Below are 26,178 nucleotides of genomic sequence, written 5' to 3'. Positions count from 1 at the left end.
TACATAGGAAAGATCATTGTGGGTATTTGTTTTCGTAATGTTAAGTCTTTCCTTTAATGCATTGAAAATGAACTTGGGAAACAAGTGAAATTTCTAAAGCAGAGATCTTTTGCAAAAGTAAAGCATATGTGTCACTCCTAGAGGTGATGCAAGTGTTCTATCTCTTTCGTTATATATTTGCAACTTATTCAAACTAGATGATTCCTATCATGTATAAACAAGTCCTAGATGAATGTTTGGCATGGATTTACTTGTGAAATTTATCTTTGCTGTGTCAGTATTTTCTGGCACTAATGTTAGCATCTGGTGTATAATATCTGGTTACCAGAAACATTTAGAATAGGCTTAAACACAGTTCCATTAATGTAGGCCATGCTCAGAATGCTTAGACTCCATTGTAAACATAAAGATGACTTTATTGGCCTTGATCTGGTTAATTTTTACAATTCCAGCATAAAAAATAATAATATCACCCTCTAATACCTTGAAGATTCTTTCTGCTTCAAAGTTTCTTGGAATTTGAGGAAGAGGAAAAAAGAAAAGTAGTGAGGATTTATCTGTGTGCTTGTGAACCTGCTATGTATATGGTCAAAGGTACTGAAAGATAATATAATTTAAAGCTGTTCTACATATGCTCTGATACATCAGAGACAGATTCACCTAAAATTGGAATGTGCTAAGGAGGATTAATGTATAAAACTTTTCGTGATCTGTTTAAGGAGTTTAAACTATTAATCTATAAATAAGTATTCCAACTTCCAAACATTAGATTATATTTATACTGATTAAAATCTAGATTTGTTACAACTCAGAAAATGTTGAAATTACAAGATCAGACACAGAACCTTGACAATACCAAAGACTAGGGAAAATAATAAATGTTTTGAAAATAAGAGGCTATCTCATAAGAACCAGAGAACTATTGATGTTTGAACAATCTTAAATAAAGGATTTAAAACCCCTGCAGCTCAAAGATTTTCAAGTACTATGGCTGTGAGGAATTAAAGGATTAAATATATTTAAAATATTTTTTTTAGAATTTTAGTATGGATACAAAGCTTATAAATAAGGGAAACTGCTTCCTATGCATAGAATTATTTTTCTCCTTGTTTCATAAGGAGATCATCCAATTTATATAACTTGTTTGCTTTTCTGCCCTCCTTCCCTGTCTCCCTCCTTGTCTCCTTCGTTTACTGCTTTCTTCCTTTTTGTATTTCTCACCTCTCCATCTCCTCCTTTTCCTTCTCTTTCTTCTCCTTCTCCTTTGACTCTTCAAGTTGCATAATGACAGCCTTAATAATTGGGAAATCTAAGGATTTCTAAGGGAAATCTGGCAGGAGATTGAATCTCAGCTGTGAGGCCTGCCTAGATTGACTACATAGCAGAGGTGACAGGTATGGTCTCATGGGGAAACTTGCCAGCCTCAAAGCAGCTGTAGAACACTGCTGACCAAATAAACAACAGTGCTGGCAAGAAATAAAGTGAAAAATGGCCTACAGTTAAGACAAAATGAAAAAAGAAAAGAGAAAGTGAAAGAGGGAAAGCAGTAATCCACAAAAACTGCTATTACTGTTGTTGCTACAACTCATTATTCTCTCTCTCACTGTGACATAATACAGGTAAACAATTCTAATTATGTAACAAGGTTCTTCACTTAGATTATACAGTTAGGAGGCAAAGATAAAAACACAGTAAAGCAGTAAAGAAGATGTATATTAGAACATAGAACAAAAAAAAATAGTTTCATAAGATCATTATGTCTAGGAAGTCACATTTTTTAATTGTCTTGCATAATTCTTTCTTTCCATGTTGTTCAAAGAATTTGCTTTATATTATATCAATAATCTAATATATCATCAGTGTGTCAGTAATTGCAATGATCACACTTGATCTGGTTCAGACATTTTAATCCATCGTGAGTGTAGGGAAGTGCTCTGGAGTACATACTCGACCTAAATGAGAGTACAAGAATCTGACCCATTTATAAATCTAATGTCAAAAATACTCCAGTTGTAAATCTAAATCTGCCTAATGAGCTGTCCCTTACTCTCAAAAGCGATATAAGAATATCACCCACAGTTGTTTTGACCTTTTTTCTTATGCAATTTTCAGTTTGCTAAGGAGCTCCTAAGGAGCTCCCCTTCCTAAAACAAATTGGGAGGTAAAGATGTGTTAAACCAAAGAGTTCAGGGCATGAGCCTGTGTTTGTTTAATGGCAGTAAAGCACTGGAAGCTGACAGTGATGACATGCAATCCCTTGACCTAAGGCTGCATCATCTTCCCTTTTTCACTCTTCCCCTGCTGCTCTGGGTGACTCAGGGGTTCTTGCGCTGGTGATAGAAAGCTCTGTGCTCAGACTGCCAGCCCCATGGGATCGGTGCCCGGCTGGTAGAACCCTGTAGCAAATTCCATCTCATCTTCTCCTTAGCTGGTTCTCAGGAGGATGCTATTTGATTAATTCCTGAGTTTGTTTTACAGCATAGAGGAAGAAAGAAAAGACAGAGGAATACCTGTAACCTCACTTGAGATGACACTCTGGAAGTGTAGCCTGCCACTTTCAGCACAAGTCACTGTGTAATTCTTTCACCTTTGCAAGTGCCCTCGCTTCTCTCAATGCCCCAGGGAAATTGGACTGAGCAATGCTCAAACTAAGGAAACAGTGGAAGTGCTTTCCTCCTAATAAGAAATCAGTGAAATGTTTTTACAAGCAGTAAATGAGCATAAATGAAAAGTTTCTTTCATCCTTTACCTAGGTATTCGATAGATCGAAACACGGATCTGGAGAGGTATTTCAATATTGATGCCAACAGTGGAGTCATTACAACTGCCAAATCTTTGGACAGGGAAACTAATGCTGTTCATAATATCACAGTTTTGGCCATGGAAAGTCGTAAGTATCCATAGGAAGATTTTTATCGACAGTTTGTGTGTAAAGCTTCAGGCTTGGTTTTGATGAGCTTCACTAAGAGAAATTCTGGCAGCTGCAAACTGTGGCAGATAAAAATAACATATTGCTTAATGCAAAAGAAATCTATATGATCAAATTATAAAAATACAACAGTTTAGGTGTTTCCTTTTTCCTTTGCTTCACACCTTGTGTATTCTTTTGTCTTCTGAAAGACAAATACAAAGGAAGATGAAATATGTTCAGTCAGCAGTCTCACAGTAAGTGTCATTACAGGAAAGGTGATATGGAAGATAGGGGAGAGTGGTTACCCTATCTCAGTGAGGGTGCTCACAGTTGATTGCTGTTGGTCAGCCACAGCATTCTTAAAAGCTGTAAAAAAAAGGGGATGTGAATGCCAATGTGGTTTCATTTTCCTGACTCTAAGATACCACTGTAGAAGTTATTTTGTATTTGATATCTTTTTCTGGTGTAAAATGAAAAGTGTTAAAAAATGTAGTATTTCAAATCAATACAAGAATTCCTCTAATGCAGGTTAGAACATAAACTTGTTCTCCTTTGAATACATTTTGTAAAGTACTTTTATATTTGAAGAATTTAAATCTTCAAATTTTATCTTTGTTACTACTCTGTTGGGCTGTGATAATAAAAAGTCATCCGTTCTCTGGCTTGCTATTGTAAAAATCATCACTTCTTGATTTCCTGTGCTCAATTTAGCATTCAACCTGAAAGTTAAGATTTATCGTTTAGTGTCTCTATGAATCTATCTTCTCTTATCACAAGTAGTATTTTGGTGTAAAAACACAAAACAGAAAACAAAATTTTTCCTGGGTGGTAGCAAAACTGATGAGGTAGACGAGGGGCATACCTGAAACGAATGAAGGTCTAGGAGCAGAAGTAAAAACTTGTACTGCTTTAATTCATATATATGTCTGCAGAGGAGAAATTTGGTGTCAAAAAGGCTTGCTTCTCTGGCATTTCACATGTGATATAAAAAACAGCCAAAAAACTCCCACCTTGTGATTGACATTTGGATGCTTAAAATATTTATTAAAAGGAGGCTGCAATACATTATAAAAAAAAAAATACATGTTTGAAATTTTGTGTAGTTTTTTATTTTGTCCTGCTGTAACATTAATATAATAATTTTTGGTGAAAAAGGATTATAACAACTCTTTTCCCTCCTCTGAAAGAGAAGCAAAATAAGTATTGCACTCACTGATGTCTCTATGCTTAGTCCAAAATATAATTATTGTTTAAGGTTAAAGTATGACATTGGGCAATGAACATACTCATAGTTTAGCTAGAGATGTGTACCAGTTTAGGATGTGATTCATATTTAAGGTGTTCAACATGTTAATGACAGTATTGAAATACTTAGAGTGTGTATGCTTTAAATACTTTGATATTTGCTTCAGAATGCAGTTTTCTCTTCTTTTCTCTTACACATAACTGATAAAATTCTGGTTTTGACTTCTCAATAGAATGGATCCATCTAAAGTTCAGGAAAAAAAAAGTTTAACCTCTAATAATTGTGCTATTCTCCATATGAATAGTGATATTCTGGCTAGCTTGGTGATGATTTTACATCATCTTGCTTTTATCCTTCCATGTGATTTGATTCATTGCTGTGATTAGTGAGTAAGATTTCCAGTTTATCCTGAGAGTAAAATCTTAGATTAATTGAAGCAGCTGGAGTACATAAATGTTGGTCCAGAAGATCATGACAAGAGCTTCCTTTGTATTTGAGGTAGGGATTATAATTGATTTGACATGCATATCCAAAAGCAGAATGCAAATAAAAAAGATAATGACCTTCAGAATAACTTGCAAGGATCTCCTCTTAATTGTTTTATTGGACTTTTCCTGTAGAGAATCCAGCGCAGATTGGGAGAGGCTATGTAGCCATCACAATCCTTGACATCAACGACAATGCCCCTGAGTTTGCCATGGAGTATGAGACAACTGTCTGTGAAAATGCTCAGCCGGGTCAGGTATGTCTTGATAGGTCTTATGTTTATTTTTACCAGATAATCAGCCATTCCTTATGAAAGCCTTTCAGATTTAAGAAAAATCCTCTTATAACAGTAAGAATGAGCCTCTGATGAACAGTACAAGCAAACAGTAGGAAAGATCCAGGTATAAAAAATATTGGTTGAAAGTTGTGTTAAGATCTCTGACTTTCTTTTGTATAACTGATAAATTTTACTTAATTCACCTAATTTTGAATAATACTGAGAACACATACTTTCTCCTAATTTTTGTGAGAAGTGGGAAGCAGTAACACAAAGGTCATTCTGAGACTTAATGTTCACCATTCTGAAAATGGTGGACATTTTAATCCCCCTAGGAAGTATGGACACAGTTTCACAATGGGAATATATTCCTATTTTTTATTCCTATATTTTCAACTACACAAATAACTTCCAAGTAGTCCTAGACTGAACTAAATCTATTGCTTGTTGTTTGTCCTTTGTGTCCCTCATATTTGGCCTTTTCCCCTCTACTTTGGAAGACCTCACAAAATACCTGTACTTTCTCAGTCTCTCCCCCCACTTCCAGAAAACTTGTAAATGTTGCACCTGCAAAGATCCTGCACATTTCCAGGAAGACTTTGTGCTTTTGTTCCTCTCCCAGTGTATTGTCCTTCCTGTGGTAGATGTTTATTGCACATTTCAAAATCACCTCATAATTTAAATTCTGACAAAAACCCACTATGATTGTGTTCATGAGAAACACAGACTATGCATGCTCTTATTGTTGTACCTTTCTGTTTTCCCTGTGCTCTGATCAGAACTAGACCAGAAAGCTGGAGTTTCCAATTTTTGTGGATTTTAAATAGTGGTGACAATTTCTTTAGAGGTAGATTTTGACAGAATTTTAGAAAATTAATTAAAAAACTATTAGTAATGAAATTTGAGAAAACAATATTAATATAATGTACCTTTCTATTTTCCATTATATTTTAAAAAAATACATGAATTCGAATGCTCAGAAACATCACGGTTCCCTTATGAAGGTTTACAACATTGATTACAGCCACTGAGAACTACGCTAAGAGCCATCCAGAAGACACACTTCTTCCACTGCTATGTAGTTTATTACTCCAAGCTCTGGCAAATGACAGGACCTAACTTTCTCCCAGAGCCTGCAGATCATTGCTTTGGCCAATAAATTTGGTACAGGTAAAGAGTTGAGTCACACATTAACAGTCTCTACATGCTTGGGAGATTAGAAAACCAAAATTCAAGATGATTAGAACTTGAGGGAGGGTTGATATTTTGGTAGGTAACAGAGGGGTTATGTAATGTACATGTACATATGCTTCAATGAAACCCTGATGTATCTCAAAACAGGTGATCCAAAAAATTAGTGCAATTGATAAGGATGACCCACCAAATGGCCATCAGTTCTACTTCAGTTTAACAGCAGAGGCAGCAAATAACCACAATTTTACATTGCAGGACAACAAAGGTAAGAAAACTTTGATTTGGTAAATATTCATCAATAGCACCTTTCATTTTCAATGCAGCATGCTTTCTATGACCTACATAAACTTCTGTTGTGGTAAAGAAATAAACTACAATCAGCCTGCCAAATAATTTTATCTGTAGACTATTTGTCAAAGGAATTAAGCTGTTGCTTGAATCATTTAAAGCCTTGAGCCAAGCAGAGCAGCATCAAATCTAAATCTTTACTTTTTTTTTTTTTTTTCTATCAGTCACTCTTCACATTTTTTGCATGTATTTATGGGTTTTTATCTACATTATATTTTACCTTGGGGCAGTGACTGAGAAATGTCCAGGAATTCATGTCTTATTAATATAACTCAGGGCATAAAAAATGAGTGCACAATAGATGGAGATCTTTTGGGATTTGTGGGGGTTTTATTTGGTTTAGAAAAAACACATCTTTTCAGTAACTATGTCCCCTTTTGAAGAATGCTTTTGATAAAGAAAGGTGCCTATAATACTTAGACAGACTTCTTATGACTGTTTCCTCAAAGACTCACACTGACATCCCATTTCTGTTATTTAAAATATCTGAGAACACACTCTAATTACTGCCCTCATTAGTTGTACTGCACAGTACAGCAGCTGGGCACGTGTCAGGCTGTTTAGCTATTAGCTGTAGCAAACAGAACTAAATAGACAGGGTATTGCTCTTGCACTGCTCTTTTATGGATCAGTACTTAGCCAGAGCTACAAAGCCATCCTATTAGTAAAACAAGAAAAACAAACATATGGACACTGAAGGACACTGTTTGTACAGGCAGACTTTGAATAATATTCAGTAAGTGTAATGTGTGACCTAATAAAATTCTTTCATGCAGATCTTCCTTGCCTTACCTTACATGTAGTTAATGAAATGCTTAATTTTCTTCCTATGAACAGCTTGCAGTTTAAAACTGAATTTTCTAACAGTAACACAGTCAAAATAATAAAAGTGCATTAGAATAGGACTGTTCAGAAATCTGACATAATGAAAACTGTAATGTAGTTAATGAAGAGACCCTCTTTCCTAAGAACTTATAACTTAATAAAAGTAATACTAGACTTTTGTAATGCCTGTAAAATCAGTGGAGGTACAAGACCCAGCAGCAGCTGCCTCATTCAACATTGGTTAATTTTATGCATCTCTGGTGTGATGTTATATCAAGAGGTGTTTGCATATTTTGCTAGACAGATCATAATAGATGACACAATAAGATAACTTTGCTGACTACCAACATGTCTGTCTATGGATAGATAGGTAAGTAGATAGATAGATAGATAGATAGATAGATAGATAGATAGATAGATAGATAGATAGACTGAATTAACATTTCTATACATGCTGGGAGATGTAACTTAGTGAGTACACAGTGAGTTTTGCACATATCTTCTTGAACACATGGGCTTTTTAATCACACAACTCAGACCACTGTCAATCTATACATTTTAGTCTGATTATAATAGCCGTCTTGAATCTCAGAAGAGTCTGAGAACAACAGCATTTCTTTGTTGCATGCACAATTACCTTGTTTGTGCATGGCTGGGAATTTTTTTGCATTTGAAAAATATTTCATTGATCTTCAGAACCTATTCTCCTATTAATATGGTCATTGCTTCCACAATTATGATATCTATATCTGTAAATAGTTGAAATTGATGCTTGTAAATTAACTGGAAACATGTATTTAGATACCTAATCTGATCACTGAAGGGTAATTTTTTTCTTTTTACATTTATCTCATCTTCACCTATCTGTCCAGGTTGTGAAAATGTGAGCTTACCTAAAAACAAATGGACCTCTGCATTTTTGAAATATTCTTTTATTGAAATTAAAAATCTTCTTGTTTAGTTGTATGTGATTTCTCAGTTGATCTTACCTCTGCAGCTTCAAAAGTATATGGCTGGGAAAGGTAAACTTGTTGAAATAATTTTAATGTTTCTATAAAGTCTTTAAGTAGAAGGCTATAGTATTTATAAGCTTGTATTTCAGAAAAGTCACATATTTTATAATTTGTCTTTTTATTCCTTTATCTAGATAATACTGCGACAGTATTAACCAAAAGGAATGGGTTTCGAAGACAGGAACAGTCTGTTTTCTACTTGCCAATATTCATAGTGGACAGTGGATCACCTTCACTTAGTAGTACTAATACTCTCACCATCAGGGTCTGTGATTGTGATGCAGATGGTATTGCTCAGACATGCAATGCAGAAGCATACATCTTGCCTGCAGGACTTAGCACCGGAGCCCTGATAGCAATATTGGCTTGTGTCTTGACACTGCTAGGTATGTCTTCTTTCTCTTACCCTTCTTTTCCCTTCAATGCATCGTGGCAAAAGATATGTGCATATAAACTTCAACATTCCTCTCCACCCTGATTTCTGTGGACAGGCACAGATAGTATTCAAGAAAGAACAGCATTTTGTATCATTAGCACAAAAAACCCTTTAGATTGGGATTATCCATTTAGTTCATTTGTTTCTATATTGAATTGCCTCCAGTCAGATATAAGAAATTACAGTAAAAGAAAAAAACGTTTGGCATGCATCAAATGCAATATTTAAGAAATAGACAGTACAGTTTATGGAAGCATCTGGTTTGGCATACTCACCATTAACCAGTATCAGTGTGTCCCTTTTCTACAGGTATAACTGTTTTTAAACATTTACTGATTTGCAGAGAACAAAAGATATTCAGAAAATAAAACAGATGCAATTTACTCATGAGAATCATAATTTATTGACATCATTTGCAGAGTGATCTTTTGTCACTTCTGCAAATGGTAGCACAGCTGGATTTTATGTTGAGAAGGGAAACTGCAACTAGATAAAAGGCAGTAGAAAAGCGGGGAAGAGTGTTAACACCCAGCATTTCTCATGTAATACCTAGTCATTAAGCAGTACATGGGAGAATAAAGGGTCAAATCAATAAATAAAGATGAAGAATAAGTTGAGAAAAAGTGAAGTTTTGGGTTCTGTCTGAAAATTCCTATGTTAACAGGGTACCCGGTTCAGCACAAAAGAATTTTCATCCGTTTTCCTATCAATTAAGAGATTTTTCTATTCCCTGTCTGTACATACCAGTCTAAGGAAAGGGAGAAGACCACAATCTTCTTATGTTGGTATAATCGCAGTGCTGTTTTATCTGCCATTGTTATCAAAGTAATTTGCATAGGTCAAAACAAGAGACTTGTGTCCAAACTTCTGTCCATGGCAGTATTTCTACCATGTACAGATATGTCTCCTTTCACACTCTGATTCATGTCACTGGAAACTATTAGAAGGAAAAGTTCCTTCTGCTAAAATGTTTCTAAAGCAGTCCAAAGTGAAAAACCTGTTGCATACTTTTTTTACAGAGTAATAAAAATCACTACCTCTGCAACGAACTTACTCAGTAGCTATATATATATATATAGGAGGTGGCATTTCTAAAGTTTTCCATCTACGTGACATAAAAAAATCTAACACCATAAGACTTTATTCTCACTCAACACATGGTTAGACCTAAGTTTAAGAAATGGAAGGGAATTATTGCCAGAATGCCAGAAGTTTTAATGAACATTTTTAAATACCATTTTTCTAGTAGCATTTCTAGCCAATTTATGTACACAAATGAACTTTATTTGGACATGAAGCTAAATGTTAGAGTTCAGAAAGATATAAAAATATTCTCTTATATCAATTGGCATTACTATCAGTGAAAAACACCCGCTTTAAACTTCAAGTCCAATATACTTAGCAATAAAAGACCTGTAACCATAGTAATTCATTTGATCCAAAAAGTAAATCTCACCATTTGTGTTATACATGAAAAGCTGGTTTCTGAAGATTACATAGGAAACTGCTTTAGATACCATGCAGCTTGGTCTGGTCATACACTTTTCTTAAATAGAAGCAGTAGGATTTCATGAAGACCATTGAGTGGAGACAAAGCATGTTGGCACCAAATAACTTGCTTATTCTACTCGGTACACCAGGGGTCAAATACAACAAATAAACCAACAAATGAGCTTTTTTTCCAGTTATTCTGAACAAGAGTTTGGTAAAAAAAGTTTACATATTACCACCACATCACTGATTTTATTTGTCAAAGACTTTCGTTTTCCAAAGTCATCTGTCTGAAGGCATCAACATTGTTTATCTAAAAAGACGTTTGTATGTGCCACTATCTCTTCCAGTCTAAACTGTTCCTTTTGAGTACAGTTCAAAGCTGCAGGAACAGGTTAGGCTGTGTTTGTATGATAACCCTGGCTTTGAGTACTGCCTTTGGGTACTGTATCCCATTTTAGCAGCATGCCAGTGTCCATAAAGAAGAGGTACCTAAGCATCCCTGATGCCCAATGAAACCCAGCAGCTTGTCTGGTCCCAGAGATTTTCTGCTTCTCTCATTTGCTCCCAGAATACTTTTTCTGGGACCAGCTGCATGGTGGTATTGCTAGGAATTTACTTTTGCTCTTTGAATTCCCTGAGAAAAATACTGAAGATCTACTAGAATAGCATAAAAACAGGCTTCAGCTGCTGGCAAATGGTTCCAGGACTGGAACAAGGGATGCACATTTTGTGTAAGACTTTATCAGTGAAAAGAGAATACAGTCTACTCGATCAATATCTTTTCGTAACCCAAGATTAACACGCAGTACAAATCCAGTCACATTAATCAATGTCATCCTAATGTGGGTGCCAGTTGTAAAGCAGAGAAAGCATGAAATTTGCATAGATGGAATGAATACATGCTTTCTGGCACCAGGGTCCTAAATTCTCATCCAGGTCTTACTTTCTTATAGTATGATAAACTTTTTGATCTTGCACCATATCTCCCTATGGCTCATACATAACCATTTGTCTTTACCAAGACCTGGAATGTCTCAGTGGAATTTCTTAGTGTTACTATTTTTACTTAAGCAAGTAATCAATTTTAGATAAGCCCAATGTTTTCACTGACTCTAAGAAGGAAGAAAGAACATTATTAAATTCCACTCTTTTTACAATAATTGCATATAACACGATATAGGCTAATTTTTCAAACTAAAATATTTTTTAAAAGCTAAAAACATTTAAAACCAAAATCTCTATCTTCATACTGACTGATGGAGTTCAAATTTTAAATTTTATTTCACAAGAAAATTCCAGCATTTTTTAATTACTCAAAACAGTTTTCCAATTATGCAGTAAGGCTAAGTTTTGCAGAAAGAAAAAAAAAACATAAAAAGCATACAAAAAAGGTAGTTTTGATTCATTTTGGACTACACATAATTTTGAGGCAAGCAAGTAGAATTTTTTTAACTTTTTCTGAAAATTATACAGTAATTTAAATCAAGACAATTTGTTTTTCAGTTAGCATCTTCTAGAAAAAATAACTGCTTTTGTAACAACTGTTTAGCATAAAATGTTTACATAAAATCACACAAACAGAATATTCACCTGTAGATAACCTAATCACATTTAAGAAGTTAAGTGTTTTTGTTTGGAAAGCTATATTATCACAATACTTTTTCATAATTATTGTCTTTTATACTTCTGAATGTAATCTATTAGTGTCACCTATTTTCTTAGGAAGACTGAAGAAAGTTTCCTATTGGTGTGCCACTAAAGTTTACAAGGGTAATACATTAATAAACTTTGAAAATACAGCTTTGAATCATTTTTTTACAGTTGAAAGACATCAAATTTGTTATCATTATCAAAATACCCAAATTAAATCAGAACACAAAACTGTGATTTGTAAACAAGAAGAAGCAGTTCTAGTGATAAGAATCCTATTCTCTTAAGTACAACATGTACAGAATGTGACTATGTAATATGTGTAGGGTTTGGCCTTGCAGTTTTTAAAAGTGATAAATGTGTAACTGGGGGAAAACATTTAACTAGGGGTACCCAAAGCAACACTTCCAGAAAAAGGTTGAATATGAAATGCAGCAGCCGTTTTCTGAAAGTTAGGGAGTTGATTAGGGTCACTCAGTATGGGCATTTAAAGGTCACAGTCACTTTGCAAATATCAGTCCAAACTGATTAAACAACAGGTATAGGTGAAGTTTGTTAAGTGGGAATTAAATTCAAGTTCCCTGAGTCTTGGCCTCTGTAATCCCCAAACTGTATCTGACTGTACTGGCAACTGCAAGGTATAACTAAATAGGTTATTAGTGTTCTGCTCAGATGGCTGGGGATCTCCAATCATCAGCTTTATGAATCATGACACACCTAAGGCATAAACCAGTGTGCAGATCTGCTCGCAGCTGATGTGGCTTATTGCTATAGTAAATTCCTGGCTTAGGGGTGTAGTGTATACAAATCATGGTAATGCTTGTGATTTAGCTCTGTGCCTTTCTGTATAGCTCTGCATGCAGTCTTCCCCCTCAGGGCCTCTCACGACTTTTATGGCTTCCTTACAATTATGCTGCAGTTGCCTTGAGTACAAAAGGAAAAATTAATACTAAACCAGAGAAATATGTTCGGGTGAACTAAACCTGACTTATTACCAGGTCATACCAAAATGGAAATTTCATGGCAATTCCAGAAAGCACACTGAAAAGTGGCAAAGCAAAAATCCACTCTTGCATTCGAAGGTGTTTTTTTTAAAGACTGATTTGGGTGTACTGAAACTACAAACATTTAATGTATACTAGATACAAAGATAAAACTGTGCATTACCACAGCTATTATAAAGACAAACAATTTTTTCTTTTTTGCTTGGCTACTGTACCTATTAAAGGAAATCAATATTTCTAAAAATTTAGGTAAATCAGAAGAATTAAAAGGTTAGTTTAAATCAGTCTTTGTTAATTCTGGTTATTAAGACTTTATAATTAGCAGATTAAAATATCAATTGACTTTTTTATTTGTTACATCACATACAAAATCTGTATTGTCATTTCATCTCCTTAGTATGAGTTGGATGTATCTGTATGGAGCCAATCTAGTGCCCTCATTTGTGCCTGAAGGTTTTTCACTGTATTATTTCTTTTCTAACAATCATGAAATTAGGTTTTTAGAAGTTCAGACGGTCCCTAATTACTGACTTAATGTCTGCTTTTGTCATAAATGTAGGAAATAAAAGCCCACCATTACTTAATGAGAAATGAAAAAAACTTCGAAACAATTTGCATTTGATTTAAATAGCAGTGAAAATTGTTTAGGGCTTGTATTCATTTCTGCAGCTCCTGCAATGCAGCTAAAGCTTTGTTCATTTAGAGGTTAAACTTTATTGTTCATGGCTGCTGGAAAGGTTAGAAATTAATAATCTTATAAAGTTATCTAAATGCTAAAATATTTAACCTTTAGAAAGACTCCATATTTTTCTTGGCTTCAAGCAAGTGTGAGAGATAGAAGGAACACTATATAAAACATTCACTGTATCTGGATTTTTATTGTACCTTTAGGCAGACCTTCCTACTAAGTTTCCTCTTTTACACTTATTAGCATGTCTTTAACTTTCAGCATGAAGTATGTTAAGAGGGACAGTACAGTAAAAATACATTCATTGAGTAAAGTAAATCATTAGCTGCTTACTTATATGACAATAAAAATGTGGCAATAAATGTTAAAAATAGTAATTAAGGAGTTATGTCAGTAGAAATCTTCTTTGAAATATCTATTTGTACTGTCAGCAAGGTAATTTCACTTTAAAATATCTTTTACAATAAGGGAAAACATTAAAAGTGGAGTGCAATTGTATCTAATGACAATTTTATGTTCTCTGCCGTATAATTTACAGCTTATTATACAAATATCAGAATGTTTTGAAATTTCACAAATGTCACTTTAAAGGTCAACATTTCATCTTATTAAACTGCTTATGTAAATATTGTTCAAAGGAAAATCCCCAAACTGATGGCTTCTGAATTCAATACATAGAGGATGAATCAGGTAGATGCCAGGGGCAAAATATGTGAAAGGGTGATGTTGTTTATGTAGTAATATAGTCATGAGATAGCTATTAGTAAATGGATTATTGGATATGCATTTGGTAGCTGCTGAGAAAAGAGGAAAGAATTGTTGCCTAATATTTTGTCAAAAAATTTTAGGGGAAAAATATGTAGCTGCAGATTTATTTTTAGACATGTGTGGCTCCAAAGGGAAATAAAAATAGTGCAGAAAGGCATCTCTGGCTTTAACCAATTCCAATTAGTACCATAACATCTGTAGACATACACAGCTTTCTTGCATGTACAATTTACTGGTTTATTCTAGCCAAGTGGTCCTAATATTAAGTAATTTCTCACAATGACTTAATTGATACTCATTTTAAGATCACTCCATGAAAAGGCTTTCAAGAATGGTAGTCTCACATCATGCAATTTGTGGAGGCCACTTTTGAGACTGCCTAGGGAACCTCAAGCTTAATTTTATCTCTATCACCTTTTAGCTTTTGCTTTTCCATATGTTTCTGCAGCATTTAATTGGCATTGTAAGTAAAGATTGAAAATGTTATGGATGCATATAACCACATAATCTTAACATTAAAAATAATCATAAAATCAGAAGAGATTAATTAAATGTGGAATGACACTTTTCAATGTAATGTTATTTTTTCAGTCATAGTGATGCCTGTGATTTCCTAGGAGTGTCATTAACTCAGCAAATGTTATCCAGATGCTACAGTATAGTATTAATTATTTTCTAGGAGGATGATTCACACTCCATCATGTCCCACAGATGGATGCAATATTCACAGTATTTGTTCCATATTTTGTGTGTCACCAGTGATGTTTCTCTACCAAAACTGCATTAGAACAAGAGGAGACTTGAGCTAGTTTCTTTCAGTGCTTTTGGCTGCCACTGCAGTTTAGTATTAGCTTTCAAGCTTAAAGAAAATTTAAGGGTTAAAATTGAATAACCAATTTACTGAACCAATTTACTGGTTCATCCAGTAAACTGTAGCCATAGCAGTTGTCATTAGATGTAAGGCATAAATCTCAAGTGCAGCACTTTGCACTTTTCAGGAAAGTGAGATCTTACATAGAAGTGGTTTTATTCCATGAACTAAGACAGTCCTGTTTTATACATTGCTTAAAAATTCGATGTTCTCCAACATAAAATTTTTAAACTTTATTTTTATTTAGCACATATTGATCATACACTTTAATGCCATCACTTTCCAAACTATGTTTTTTAAATATTATTCTGTCAATTTATGAATGTGCTTTTATCACCTGGGCATTTAAGAGTTCAGGAAAAGCGTTTTGTTTTTTTTTTAAATTATTATAATTTCTTGGCTGTGAGATTTTCATAGACAGACTGAACTAAAATTTATGCTTAGCAGACAGTATAGGATATTAGAATTAGAAATGAAGACGGTAATCCTGAATGATTTGGAAAATAGATTCTTAGGGTCTAAAAAGCTTATAGTTTAAAAGCTGTTTCATAATCTGCTAGGTTTCACATCTAACTGCACAAATTTCTTACATCTAACTGTATAAATTCCTTGGGTCTTTGTCATATGAATTAATGGCTACTTCCTACATTAGAAAAAATAGGAGAAAACTTTGGCACTGCTAAAACTCTAGCTTTTCTTTGTTCCAGTTCTTGTCTTGCTGATTGTCACCATGAGGCGACGGAAAAAAGAGCCCCTCATTTTTGATGAAGAGAGAGATATCAGAGAAAACATTGTCCGGTACGATGATGAGGGTGGTGGAGAAGAAGACACAGAGGCTTTTGACATGGCTGCCTTGAGGAACCTCAACATCATGCGAGACACCAAGACCAGAAGGGACGTGACACCTGAGATTCAGTTCTTGAGCAGACCGACTTTTAAAAGTATCCCAGATAATGTCATTTTTAGGGAATTTATCTGGGAAAGACTAAAAGAAGCTGACGTGGACCCCTGCGCGCCGCCCTACGACTCCCTGCAGACGTACGCCTTTGAGGGGAACGGCTCGGTGGCGGAGTCGCTCAGTTCTTTAGATTCCATCAGCTCAAACTCTGACCAGAACTACGATTACCTCAGTGACTGGGGCCCTCGTTTTAAAAGGCTTGCAGATATGTATGGGACCGGACCAGAATGCTTATACTCCTAGCCTTGGAACCTTTCTCTGAAAATGCACTGAAGAATCTTAAAACAGAAAACTCAACCTAAAAGACTGAGGAAAGTTGTAAATATTTTCCCATTTTTTAAATTTTAGGTTGGTTTTGGTTTTTTTTTTGTTTTTGCCTTGGTGGAACATATCTTCATTAGACTTATCCTAGGGACTGCACTGACCACACAGAATATGAGCATTTGGTGGCATTTTTGATAAAATGAAATGCTCAGCCACGTTCAAATAGATAGCAACCCTGAAATACCTGCGAGGCAACTCACTTTCAAGAGTATGTTACAAAGTCACCTCAGTGAGCCGGCATCTGTAGATGCCTTCACAGTATTGCTATACTGAGAATACAGAGTCCCTGTTTTAAGAAGAAACAAATTTTCAAATATATAACTCAATACAATATTACAGTACATTGTATTTACACAGGCAAGGTTTTTTTTAGCAAATTTTCTTTACTCTGTGCATACAGCTTACTAAAACAAAAGCAGAAGGACGGATGAAAACAAACAAAAGCCCAGGAAATATTTTTTGTGTTTCTTCTGAGCTATTTAATCAGAAATTTCTGTAATTTTCTGTGTTGTTTTCAAGAAATTATTGTTTGTACTAAGAAATTCCACAATGTATTGTCAACTTACAAAGTAGTTTAAAATTCACATAAAACTATAAATATGGAGGTGTAGTCCTATGGATGGGAAGTTTTGTGATGCCCATATAGGTATAGAAAAGGTGTTGCTATCTATTTGCTATTTTTTATTCTCTCTTCTGATTTGTACAGGAGAATTTATCCTTTTTTATTATTGTTTGACATAAAGTGTTATATTTATTTTGGAACTCCAGTCTCCACTAAATTCAGGTCCATTTTACTGCCTCATGGTTTTAGACTTGTCAGAACATGCTGATTTTTCTCCAGTCTAAGATAAATGTAGGAAATGAAGCATGGAAGTGGAAAAATTACAGTAAACAAGGCCACCCGCCATTCATGCCACAGAAAGGAGAGCAGCTCCAAGGATGTGCAGTTGTTCTTCTGAGCCATTACAAAGTCTGAGACATTTAAAGAAGATATTTGTACATTGAATTTTTTTGAAAGAAGACTGCAGAGGTAGCTGGGAGTGTCTTAATGCAAGATTTAATTTTCAAGGTTAAACATGCTATATGCTTCAAAGACTGTAAACACCTCACTCTTCTTCTTCCCTTCTCTTTTGCTGCTGATGAATCACAGTAAAAGATTTTTCTATTTCTTTCTTATGTTAAACAATGTAAAACTATTAACTTCAGAGGTCATCTTTAGATCCTGCTGCACATAAGTATTATTTCCCCAAGGTGTTAGCTCACTACACATAATTTCTATGCTGGTTCAGGAGTGCCAAAACATAAGGACAACTATTATTGGTTAATATACTGTATCATTTTGAAGTAGGATTTCTTAGAATAAGACAACTTTTTTTATGATTCCGACAATATTTATACTTCATCTTTCATGATTTATTACTAGATAATAAGACATATATTCAAGTAAAATAGTGGGTTTAGGTATTATTTCAGATTTTTTTTTGTTTTAGATATAATGTAGATGAGTTCCTAAATTAGAATCTGTTCCTGCAAATTTTTTGCTTGTACCTAACTGGAAATTACTTACCTGCCTGCAATTACTGAGGTACACTGCATTGTTTACAGAACTGTGTTTGTGAACAGAAGGTGCTCCACAGAGAATGATGCTCACTCTAAAACTACTTCTTTCTGAGAGAAGGATCCTTGTACTGAAATCTTAATGTATGAGTGATGTGAGGCTGGGGGATGGGAAATTATCATTAAGGCTCTTTAATTTTTGCAGCCCAGCATTATCAATTAATTATGTGAAAGTGGCCTTCAGCTCCAACAGAAAAGAAAAATAATTTTAATCATCTACAACATTCTTAATTTGAGTTACATGTTAATAGACAATCATTGTTTCATAATTCAGTAGATTTGCTTCTAGTTGTATGAAATATATATATATAGGCATATATATATATATATGACAGATTTTGTAATGGAACTGAAAGATATCGTCCATGACTTTTAGTCATACATGTAAGATTTTCAATAAAAGTATTAAAAATAGGAAAAAAAGAACCATGTGTATACAGTTTAATGAGAGCAAGATATGCTGCAGAATATAAGCAGGTATTAAATCAGCGAGGTTCTGAAAGAACAGTTTTCATTAATCTCCTTGTTCTTTGCGGGAAGATAATTCATGCATCTGAATTAAGATGTCAAAAATGTTGATTTTACCACATAACATTCATAGGAGATTTAAATGTGGTTTAGAGTAAACAGCCCAATTTCCTTGATTTTCTACCTTCTGTATCTGTAAAAAACCCCAAAACCTCCATTATTAGGAAACTATGTTAGGGTGGAGTTTCTTTGATGTGCTTTCTGCAGAAAAAAATATGCTTTATTCTGATACCATGAAAGTTGTGCATGTTTTCTGTTGCACAGTTCTAAATTAAGTTTGCTGTTGCATTCTACATGCTTCCCTGCTGATTGCATTGTTGCAGTTAGAAGGGAAGGTGAAAATCCCCTATATTTGGTGACAGATATTACTATAGCATACACACAAGGGTGTGTGTAATATGAATGCTATATAATGCTCACCTAAACTTACCACAACTACAGGTTTTTACAGTTTGTAATCTGATTCCAATTTTGTTGAGTCTTACTTATGGTGCATAGCTGGATGGCATAAAGTACATTCTACTGACTAAATACTATAAAATGTAAAAAATATTTTTTCTGTCCTGGAAAGGTGATGAAATTATTTGGCAAATTAATTAGACCAGGCCTTTAAAAATACTTCCAATCATATTTATTTATTTAACTTTCTGAAGAGCTTCAGTATCTAACTAGAAGCCACAAATCATAGACAAAAAATAGGTCAAACATTGCAGTCTCTCCGAACTTTCAGCGGAATAACATGTCTTTCCTTCTGCCATATGCCAATGGAATAAGCTTATTTTAGATTGAGATTTCCAAGAATCTTGAAAAGTGCAGAGTTTTAAGAGTGCTACTAAAATACTCCTGCATAAAATTAAGCTGTTTGAAGAAGACTTAAGGGGAAGACTTCTTACTCTGTTTTGACCAGTATGAAATCTACTGAATTCAACAGATTCAAACAATGGACATTTTGACTAATATTCCCTATTCAAAAGAATAAATTTAGCATACTTTAGGTTCTATTCCCACTAAGACATAGCACGGGCCTTCCTAAGCCTCCTAGTTCTGATGGCTGCTTAATATAATCACTGCAGGACTCATGAACTTTGATGTTACAAACTGAAATTTCTCCTACTCTCAAAGAATTAAGGGAGAAAAAAACCCTCAAAAAATAAACTAGTTCCTTTTTACTCTTTTATTTGTTGTTTTGAAAGGGACAAGGAGGATTCATCAAAATGTCCTTTTTCAGTTAAAGTCTTTTCTAAATTTTTTTTTCCTCTTTACACTTCAAGTGTTAGCAATAATTAATTAAAAAATCCTGTCTTTTTTATTTTAGAAGTTTTGGATGAAAGCATGTTATGAAATATAAAATTGCAGCATCTTATTTTTATGGACAAATACTCTTGTATGATATAAAGAAAATTCATAGTTTGTCATTCTGAAAAGGAAATAAATATAAATAAAGCATACAATTTATTGGCTTTTAAGATCCTTAAAGAGTTTAAAAGTGAACACAATTACCTATATCAAATCTAGTATTAAATTCTTGGTTGCAGTCCTTCATGTGACTGATTTTAATTTTTTTAATACAGATTTTTTTTGTCTACTTTAGAATCTATATAGAGTAATACTGCTTTGGGGCATCGTTGTCTTCACTTCATTAGTGGTAGAAGAGGTCAAGTATATTTTTACTGGTCTGTGACTCTAAAATGGAATTGCTAAAGATAGAAATGTCACTTTATTTGACAGAAACAGGAAAGTCTACAAGACCTCTAAAAATTGCTTTTTTAACTATGCCATCCTTAAGTCTGACAGATCTACATCTAAATTTTTCAGATGAATCCTAAGATCTATTTTCACCCAGGAATGATTCCTTCTACACCAAAAATTATTCTTCAGTTCATTTTTAATGCAGCTAAAAATGCATTTTATTGGTCACTGATTTTTGAAAATAGATTTCTTCCTTAATTTTTGTTCTTTGAACTAGGGGAATCTCAGTACACAATCTAATCTATTTTCTACATGAAGGGAATGAAAAAAAATCTACATAACATAGGCTCTACTTTGTTACTATAATTTACCTTTTCTCAGAAAAGAAAGAAATAATATTTTCCAATGGTACATAAAATCCATGAAACCTTAGACCATACAATTGCCTACAAAAATGTAACAATTGAAAAAACTTGATTTTTCTCATTATTATATGACATGAGATTGTAATGGAATCTTTATGCGAAGCCTTATATATCTGATCAAACACAATGAAAGAAGAAATAAGCATAAGAATTTTCTGGAAATCAGGAGAACATCTCATTTGAAGCCACAGTGGTGCATTGCAAACACTCCTCACATGTGAACACATATTTTCTAAAATTATGTGTATGTTTAAACATTCGACTCCCAAAACATTTATTTTAAAATACTTTTTTTTTATCAGAGAGTATCTGGAAAAAAGTAATCCTACTCTCAAAAACTTTGTTTATCCCCATCAATGACTGAGAAAGAAAAATATAATTTAGATTCAGACAAAATTTTTAATATTGCCCCCACAATGAAAGCAAATTGGTGTCATGTTTTGACCCAAAATAGTTTAAATGATGCTAGAAGTGTTGCAAGGACTGTGATTTCTGTGAATTTTTCAAAAAGATTGTATCAGATTGAAATTCCTATTCCTAGAAATAATATGAGGTTTAACTGGAGTTTAATATTTGGATGATTAACTAAGGTCATAAACCTGTTGTGATGGATGCTGAACCATTACTAGGGGAAAAATCAACGATTTTACTTTCTTCTTCTCTTCACCAGGATCTCCGTCAAAGTCAGAATTTCAGTTTCCACCAAAGCAAAATCATGTCAAATATAAGTTGAACACAGCAGGCAGTTACATGTTGTCTCTTCCTCACAAAGGCTAAAAGACATTTACCTTATTCTACTCATATATTCTTTTCTGATTATGTCTTGACTGCCTAGGTCATTCTACCTGAGACCTGTGAAGTTGTTGTGGTTGCGGGGTTTTGGGGGGTGATGTTTGCTTATGTTTTGTTAATGTTAAAATTTGTATTCTTGCTGAAATGTTTGTGTTTTAATGAGCTGAGCTTTTTCATCAAGTTTTTTGGGTTTGTTTTTCTTTAGTCAAAACCATACTGGCCATGTATATCCTGACTTTTCTTCGATTTTGTCTCCAAATTCACCTTCTTCTGTACTGTTAATAGCAAAAGAAAAGTCCTGAGGTGTTCCCTCTGTTTGATGTGAAGAAGCTATGAAGAAAAAGATAAACAGAGGATCAACAGACTGCAGTGAAACTAATCTGTCATTTTCTTGAAACACGAACTCACAAATTCCCTAGTTAAGCTGCCATTAACACCATTCAAATAATGACATGGATCTAATCTTAAAACCTTAAAATATTCTGGCATTACTATCAGCAATTTTTACACATTGAATGAAATCATATTTTAGAATTGTCAAGGCTTGTTACCTGTAAATCAGTTTCATCATAGTTATTTATATCACGATCTTGATGCACAGAAAAAGAAGGAAAAATTGCAAAGTAAAACAGCCCAAGTACTAAATACCCCTATGTGCACTGACATTCAATGCAGTGTTTTAATTACTGCTGTGCCTTAGTATTCCTCATACACTGACAGCTTTTCCTCTCTTTGAGACTAACTACTAATGAATTAAGATAGTGTGATATCGAGCCAGATATCCAAGCCACATTAGACCATTTGAGTTTGACAAGAATATTCAGTCTGAATTTTAATGTTCTTCTATTTCCTTAATGATCAGAACATTCTTTATTATTGTCATCGGGCTGTTGAAATTTTATGGAGAAAGAAGTGTTTACTGATTCACCTACGAAATGCTAGGCAAAATCTGGATCATGTTGAAGTACTTGGCAGATCTCCCTATGGCTTTTAAGTGGTGTCAAGATTTGTCCATTGTTAGGGGAGGCAGATAAATGATCACTTAGATCATCAGGATAAAAGATTTTTCCTTTGAGTTGGATACCTTTTTTTTACACAAACTCTTTTACTAACCTTCCCATTTTGGAAGGCACAATCTCAGAATGGTAATGCAAGTAGCTAAATAGGATGTTTTTAATGGCATAAGCTACTTACTTACTATCAGCATGGTACACATAACTTTGCTGTACTGAATAGTACCCTTGTTCATAAAGAGAATTTCTGTGCACATGCTACATGCAGACAGTGTTAGGAAAGGTTTATATTTGATGAGGTACCAATAGTAAAATAGTGCCTGGAGAACAAAACCAAACCAAAGCAAACACAAACAACAGTTTTTCATTAAAGTAAATAACACACAGAATTTTCAGGCTATCTAAATTAAGTTATCATATTTTTCTCAGACTGTGGGACCATCTGTAGCCTTACTGACTTCAGTGACTGCAGGTACAATCCAAATTAACCATAATCTTGTTTGGACATATTTTGTTTTGCTGATACCTCAGATTTTGTTAAATCAAAGAAAAGGGCTGTAGCAAAAAAAAAAAAAAAAAAAAAAAGGTGACAGAGAGGTTAAAAGTATCATACTTTTTTTGGTGTTTGCAATGTTTCATAGATAATCTAATGATGTGAAAAATAATGTTTTACCAGTTCCTACTGGAATACAATTTTCTTTCAGGTAATAATATTTTCATCCTGTGGAACACTGTTTTCCAACAGTCTGCCGTGCTTGGCCTGGCCTCATCTTCCTATTCAAATATTTTTTAAAAAAGAGTTATTAAGGGGAGAAATTAAATACATAAGTGACAAGCTTAATAAAAATTTTTCAACTGGTCGAGACATTAGGGTTTCCTGTTCTAGGTGTGAGGAACATATGAATAAAGCTCTCACAGGACATACAACCTGTTGATGCAGCTATTGATTCTGTCTGGATATTTGTTCATGTTTCTTCCCATTCCATTTCTAGGAGTTAATGATTTGATTTATCTTTCACTGGAAGTTAGTATGTGATAACAAAATAAAACAACATGAAAAAATGATATTTAGTAGCAGCTGATAATGAAAAATAGGTTAATATATTATGTATGACTTTTTTTTTTCTGTAGCTTAGCACAGTCCTAATATACTTTATTTGGACTCAGAGATTAATGTCCACCAACTTGCCTCACGTGCAAAGCAGCCCCACAAAAGAATTTTACTTCAAATAGCTACTACAAAATGTGGAGTTATTTAAATATTCAGAAGCCAGTGTTCCTTGGAAATAAACAGAGGTAACCAACAATCCATACTCCTTGTCTTTCTGGGAACAGGTAGATATATACAGAGAAGTCAAAAAGGGCAAACTCTTCAAATTTAACAATTGTAGTGAATATGGATGAAAATCCAATTGACTACAATTAAAAGCAAGGTAGAAACCCAGGAGATGTCTGTCAATGACAATCATTCTAATCAGTCTAATTTAGCCAGTTAGGGTCATCTGTATTAAGAGTTGTCTTACTTTAGTTGTAGTTGTAGTTTTGTGTACTACAAAAAACATCAGAAACTGTAAAGATTTATGTTGTCTTCTGGTCTTTTTTGCATTCATTAAGAGGCAAAGCAAATACAGAACAAAGATGTGGCTGACTGGCAGTCTGCAAGTTCAGCCTCACCTACAAGACAGATAAGACTGATGGTATGGGGAGGCCATTCTGAAAGATAGGGAAGATTTCCTCAAATCGCTTGTGCTTGATTTATGTGTCAGGACCAGACCTCAGGAGAGCCAAGATCCTTGTGCCCAACAGTTTGTCAGGATCCCATTATGGGGGCTCCACTGGGCAGCTCACTGGAATGGCCAGCAGTTCAACTAACTTGTTCAAGGACACACACCAAGAGCATAAGAGAGACCCCCTCCCAGGTCCCTGCAGTCCACAGTGTTACCCACAGCCAGTGACTGTGAGCACCCTTGAAGGACTCACATGGACAATTTACAGTACAATATGATTAGTATAATAGAAAATTCTGGCAGGTTAAGGTCCAATGGTTGCTGGTGATAGTATTTGACTGCAAAAACTTATTCAAAGCAACATATGGATAAGCTCTAATCCCTAAAAATGTTAGCTAGAGATAATTATTCAGTCTGTATGGAGTATGATTCTTACCCAATAGACATCCTCATGGGGGAGGAGACATGCTCAGCTTATCAGTTGATCCTGGCAGTTATGGAGTCTGCCTTAACTTTTCCCAGTTATTTACTTACTTTTACAATATTTCTTGGTGTCTAAGTGAAGCTTTAGTGACTAGGCATGTGTCATGCTCAGAGAGAGGTGCTCATATCCCAAAGACAGGTAGCTTTGGGATGGAGGTGAGGATCAGTATTACATCTGAGGTAACCTTGGGATGGAGATAGGTGTCAGTATTGTATATTAAAAGAGTGATTTCATCCTGGTTTCTGGTTCAACGGTACATCTCTTTTTATCTCCCTTGGTAAGTAGCTAATATGTGGCTTATCATCTAAAAAAATATCACTGAGTTCCCTCTTCAGCAAGGATTTCAGCTGAGCTTGGTCACCATTTCTCCACTCTGCTCCACTGTCAGCTTCATCCCTCCCTTCTCATATATTGTGTGTGGGAAGTCAGGCATGTCAACCACATTCCATCCAAGGAACAACTGCATTCCCCCTCCCCCCCATTCTTTCCGTACTCTTAAAACTTCCCAGTTTTCTTTAATTTTTGCCTCAGTCTTTCTCCCTACAGTGAATGACAATGCTACCTCACTCTTGATCCCTCCACAGCTCATCTCTTTCTCTAGCTGATATTTCCTAGAGGAGAGTTGTAACTTTGTGAATTCCCTGGTGGTTCATACCACTGATCCCAGATGTTGGTTAAGCCATAAAAACAGAACAATACTGATGTTACTCTTACTACCAATAACAGTGATACTGTCAAAAAGAGACACTGTTAGTCTTGGAATTGGAATATCACATTACTATCAGATATTAATTATCTGCCCAACTTTGTCAGTGATCTGTGTCACTGGTTGCTCCATCTTTGTCACCTGTTGACAAAAGGACCTGAAGAGGAACAAAGCACTTGCAATATTTTGCAGAATGAATATAATATGGCAACATTCATGTAACTGTTTGTTTGTTTTTGGTTAGTTTGTTTCATTCATGGCATAAGTCTGGAGTAAACTATTCCCTAGCCAATGTCGGCAGCAATGTAATTTCAATGCTGTATATAGGATGGCAAGGAAGCTTGAGAAAAAAAAAAAAAAAACAAGAGGTCCTGAAAGTTATTTGGCATTAAGATGCCATACAAATGCAATGTGATAGTCATACCAATGGAATGGAATGCTGTAGAAAAAAAAAAAAAAAAAAAGAGCGAGAGAAACACAAATCTCCAAACAAAATGTCTTCCAATACTTAAATTTCATACATTTTAAGATTCATAGAGTTTAAAATAAAGAAACATTTAATTAATGTGCTTAGTCATTCTGTCATTGAAGAAAGCATTCTCTCAAATCCACAATGAAACAAATACAAATATTTTGGAGGGGTAGTATACTTTGTGGTGAAGTAAAAGGAAGCTACATAGCCTTCTGTTGAGTATCCAAGGAAG

The 26,178-nt window shown here is 34.5% G+C and overlaps 1 protein-coding gene across 2 annotated transcripts in view; it reads left to right on the top strand.

Annotated features, from left to right (window-relative positions):
• The window catches only part of LOC102069943 (cadherin-7), a 91,085-nt gene extending 65,234 nt beyond the window's left edge, over positions 1-25,851 (top strand). For both annotated transcript variants that reach the window (XM_026793222.2, XM_005486737.4), the window contains exons 8-12: positions 2,754-2,890; positions 4,778-4,899; positions 6,262-6,379; positions 8,435-8,686; positions 15,919-25,851. In XM_026793222.2, the coding sequence (XP_026649023.2) occupies positions 2,754-2,890; positions 4,778-4,899; positions 6,262-6,379; positions 8,435-8,686; positions 15,919-16,412 (1,123 nt within the window). In that variant the 3' untranslated portion in view covers positions 16,413-25,851. The remainder of the gene's footprint in view (positions 1-2,753; positions 2,891-4,777; positions 4,900-6,261; positions 6,380-8,434; positions 8,687-15,918) is intronic.
• The last annotated feature ends 327 nt before the right edge of the window (positions 25,852-26,178 follow it).

Source organism: Zonotrichia albicollis, chromosome 1, assembly GCF_047830755.1.
Source record: "Zonotrichia albicollis isolate bZonAlb1 chromosome 1, bZonAlb1.hap1, whole genome shotgun sequence".
In the NCBI taxonomy this organism is placed as follows: Eukaryota; Metazoa; Chordata; class Aves; order Passeriformes; family Passerellidae; genus Zonotrichia; species Zonotrichia albicollis.
This window is presented reverse-complemented; position numbering and strand designations above follow the sequence as displayed.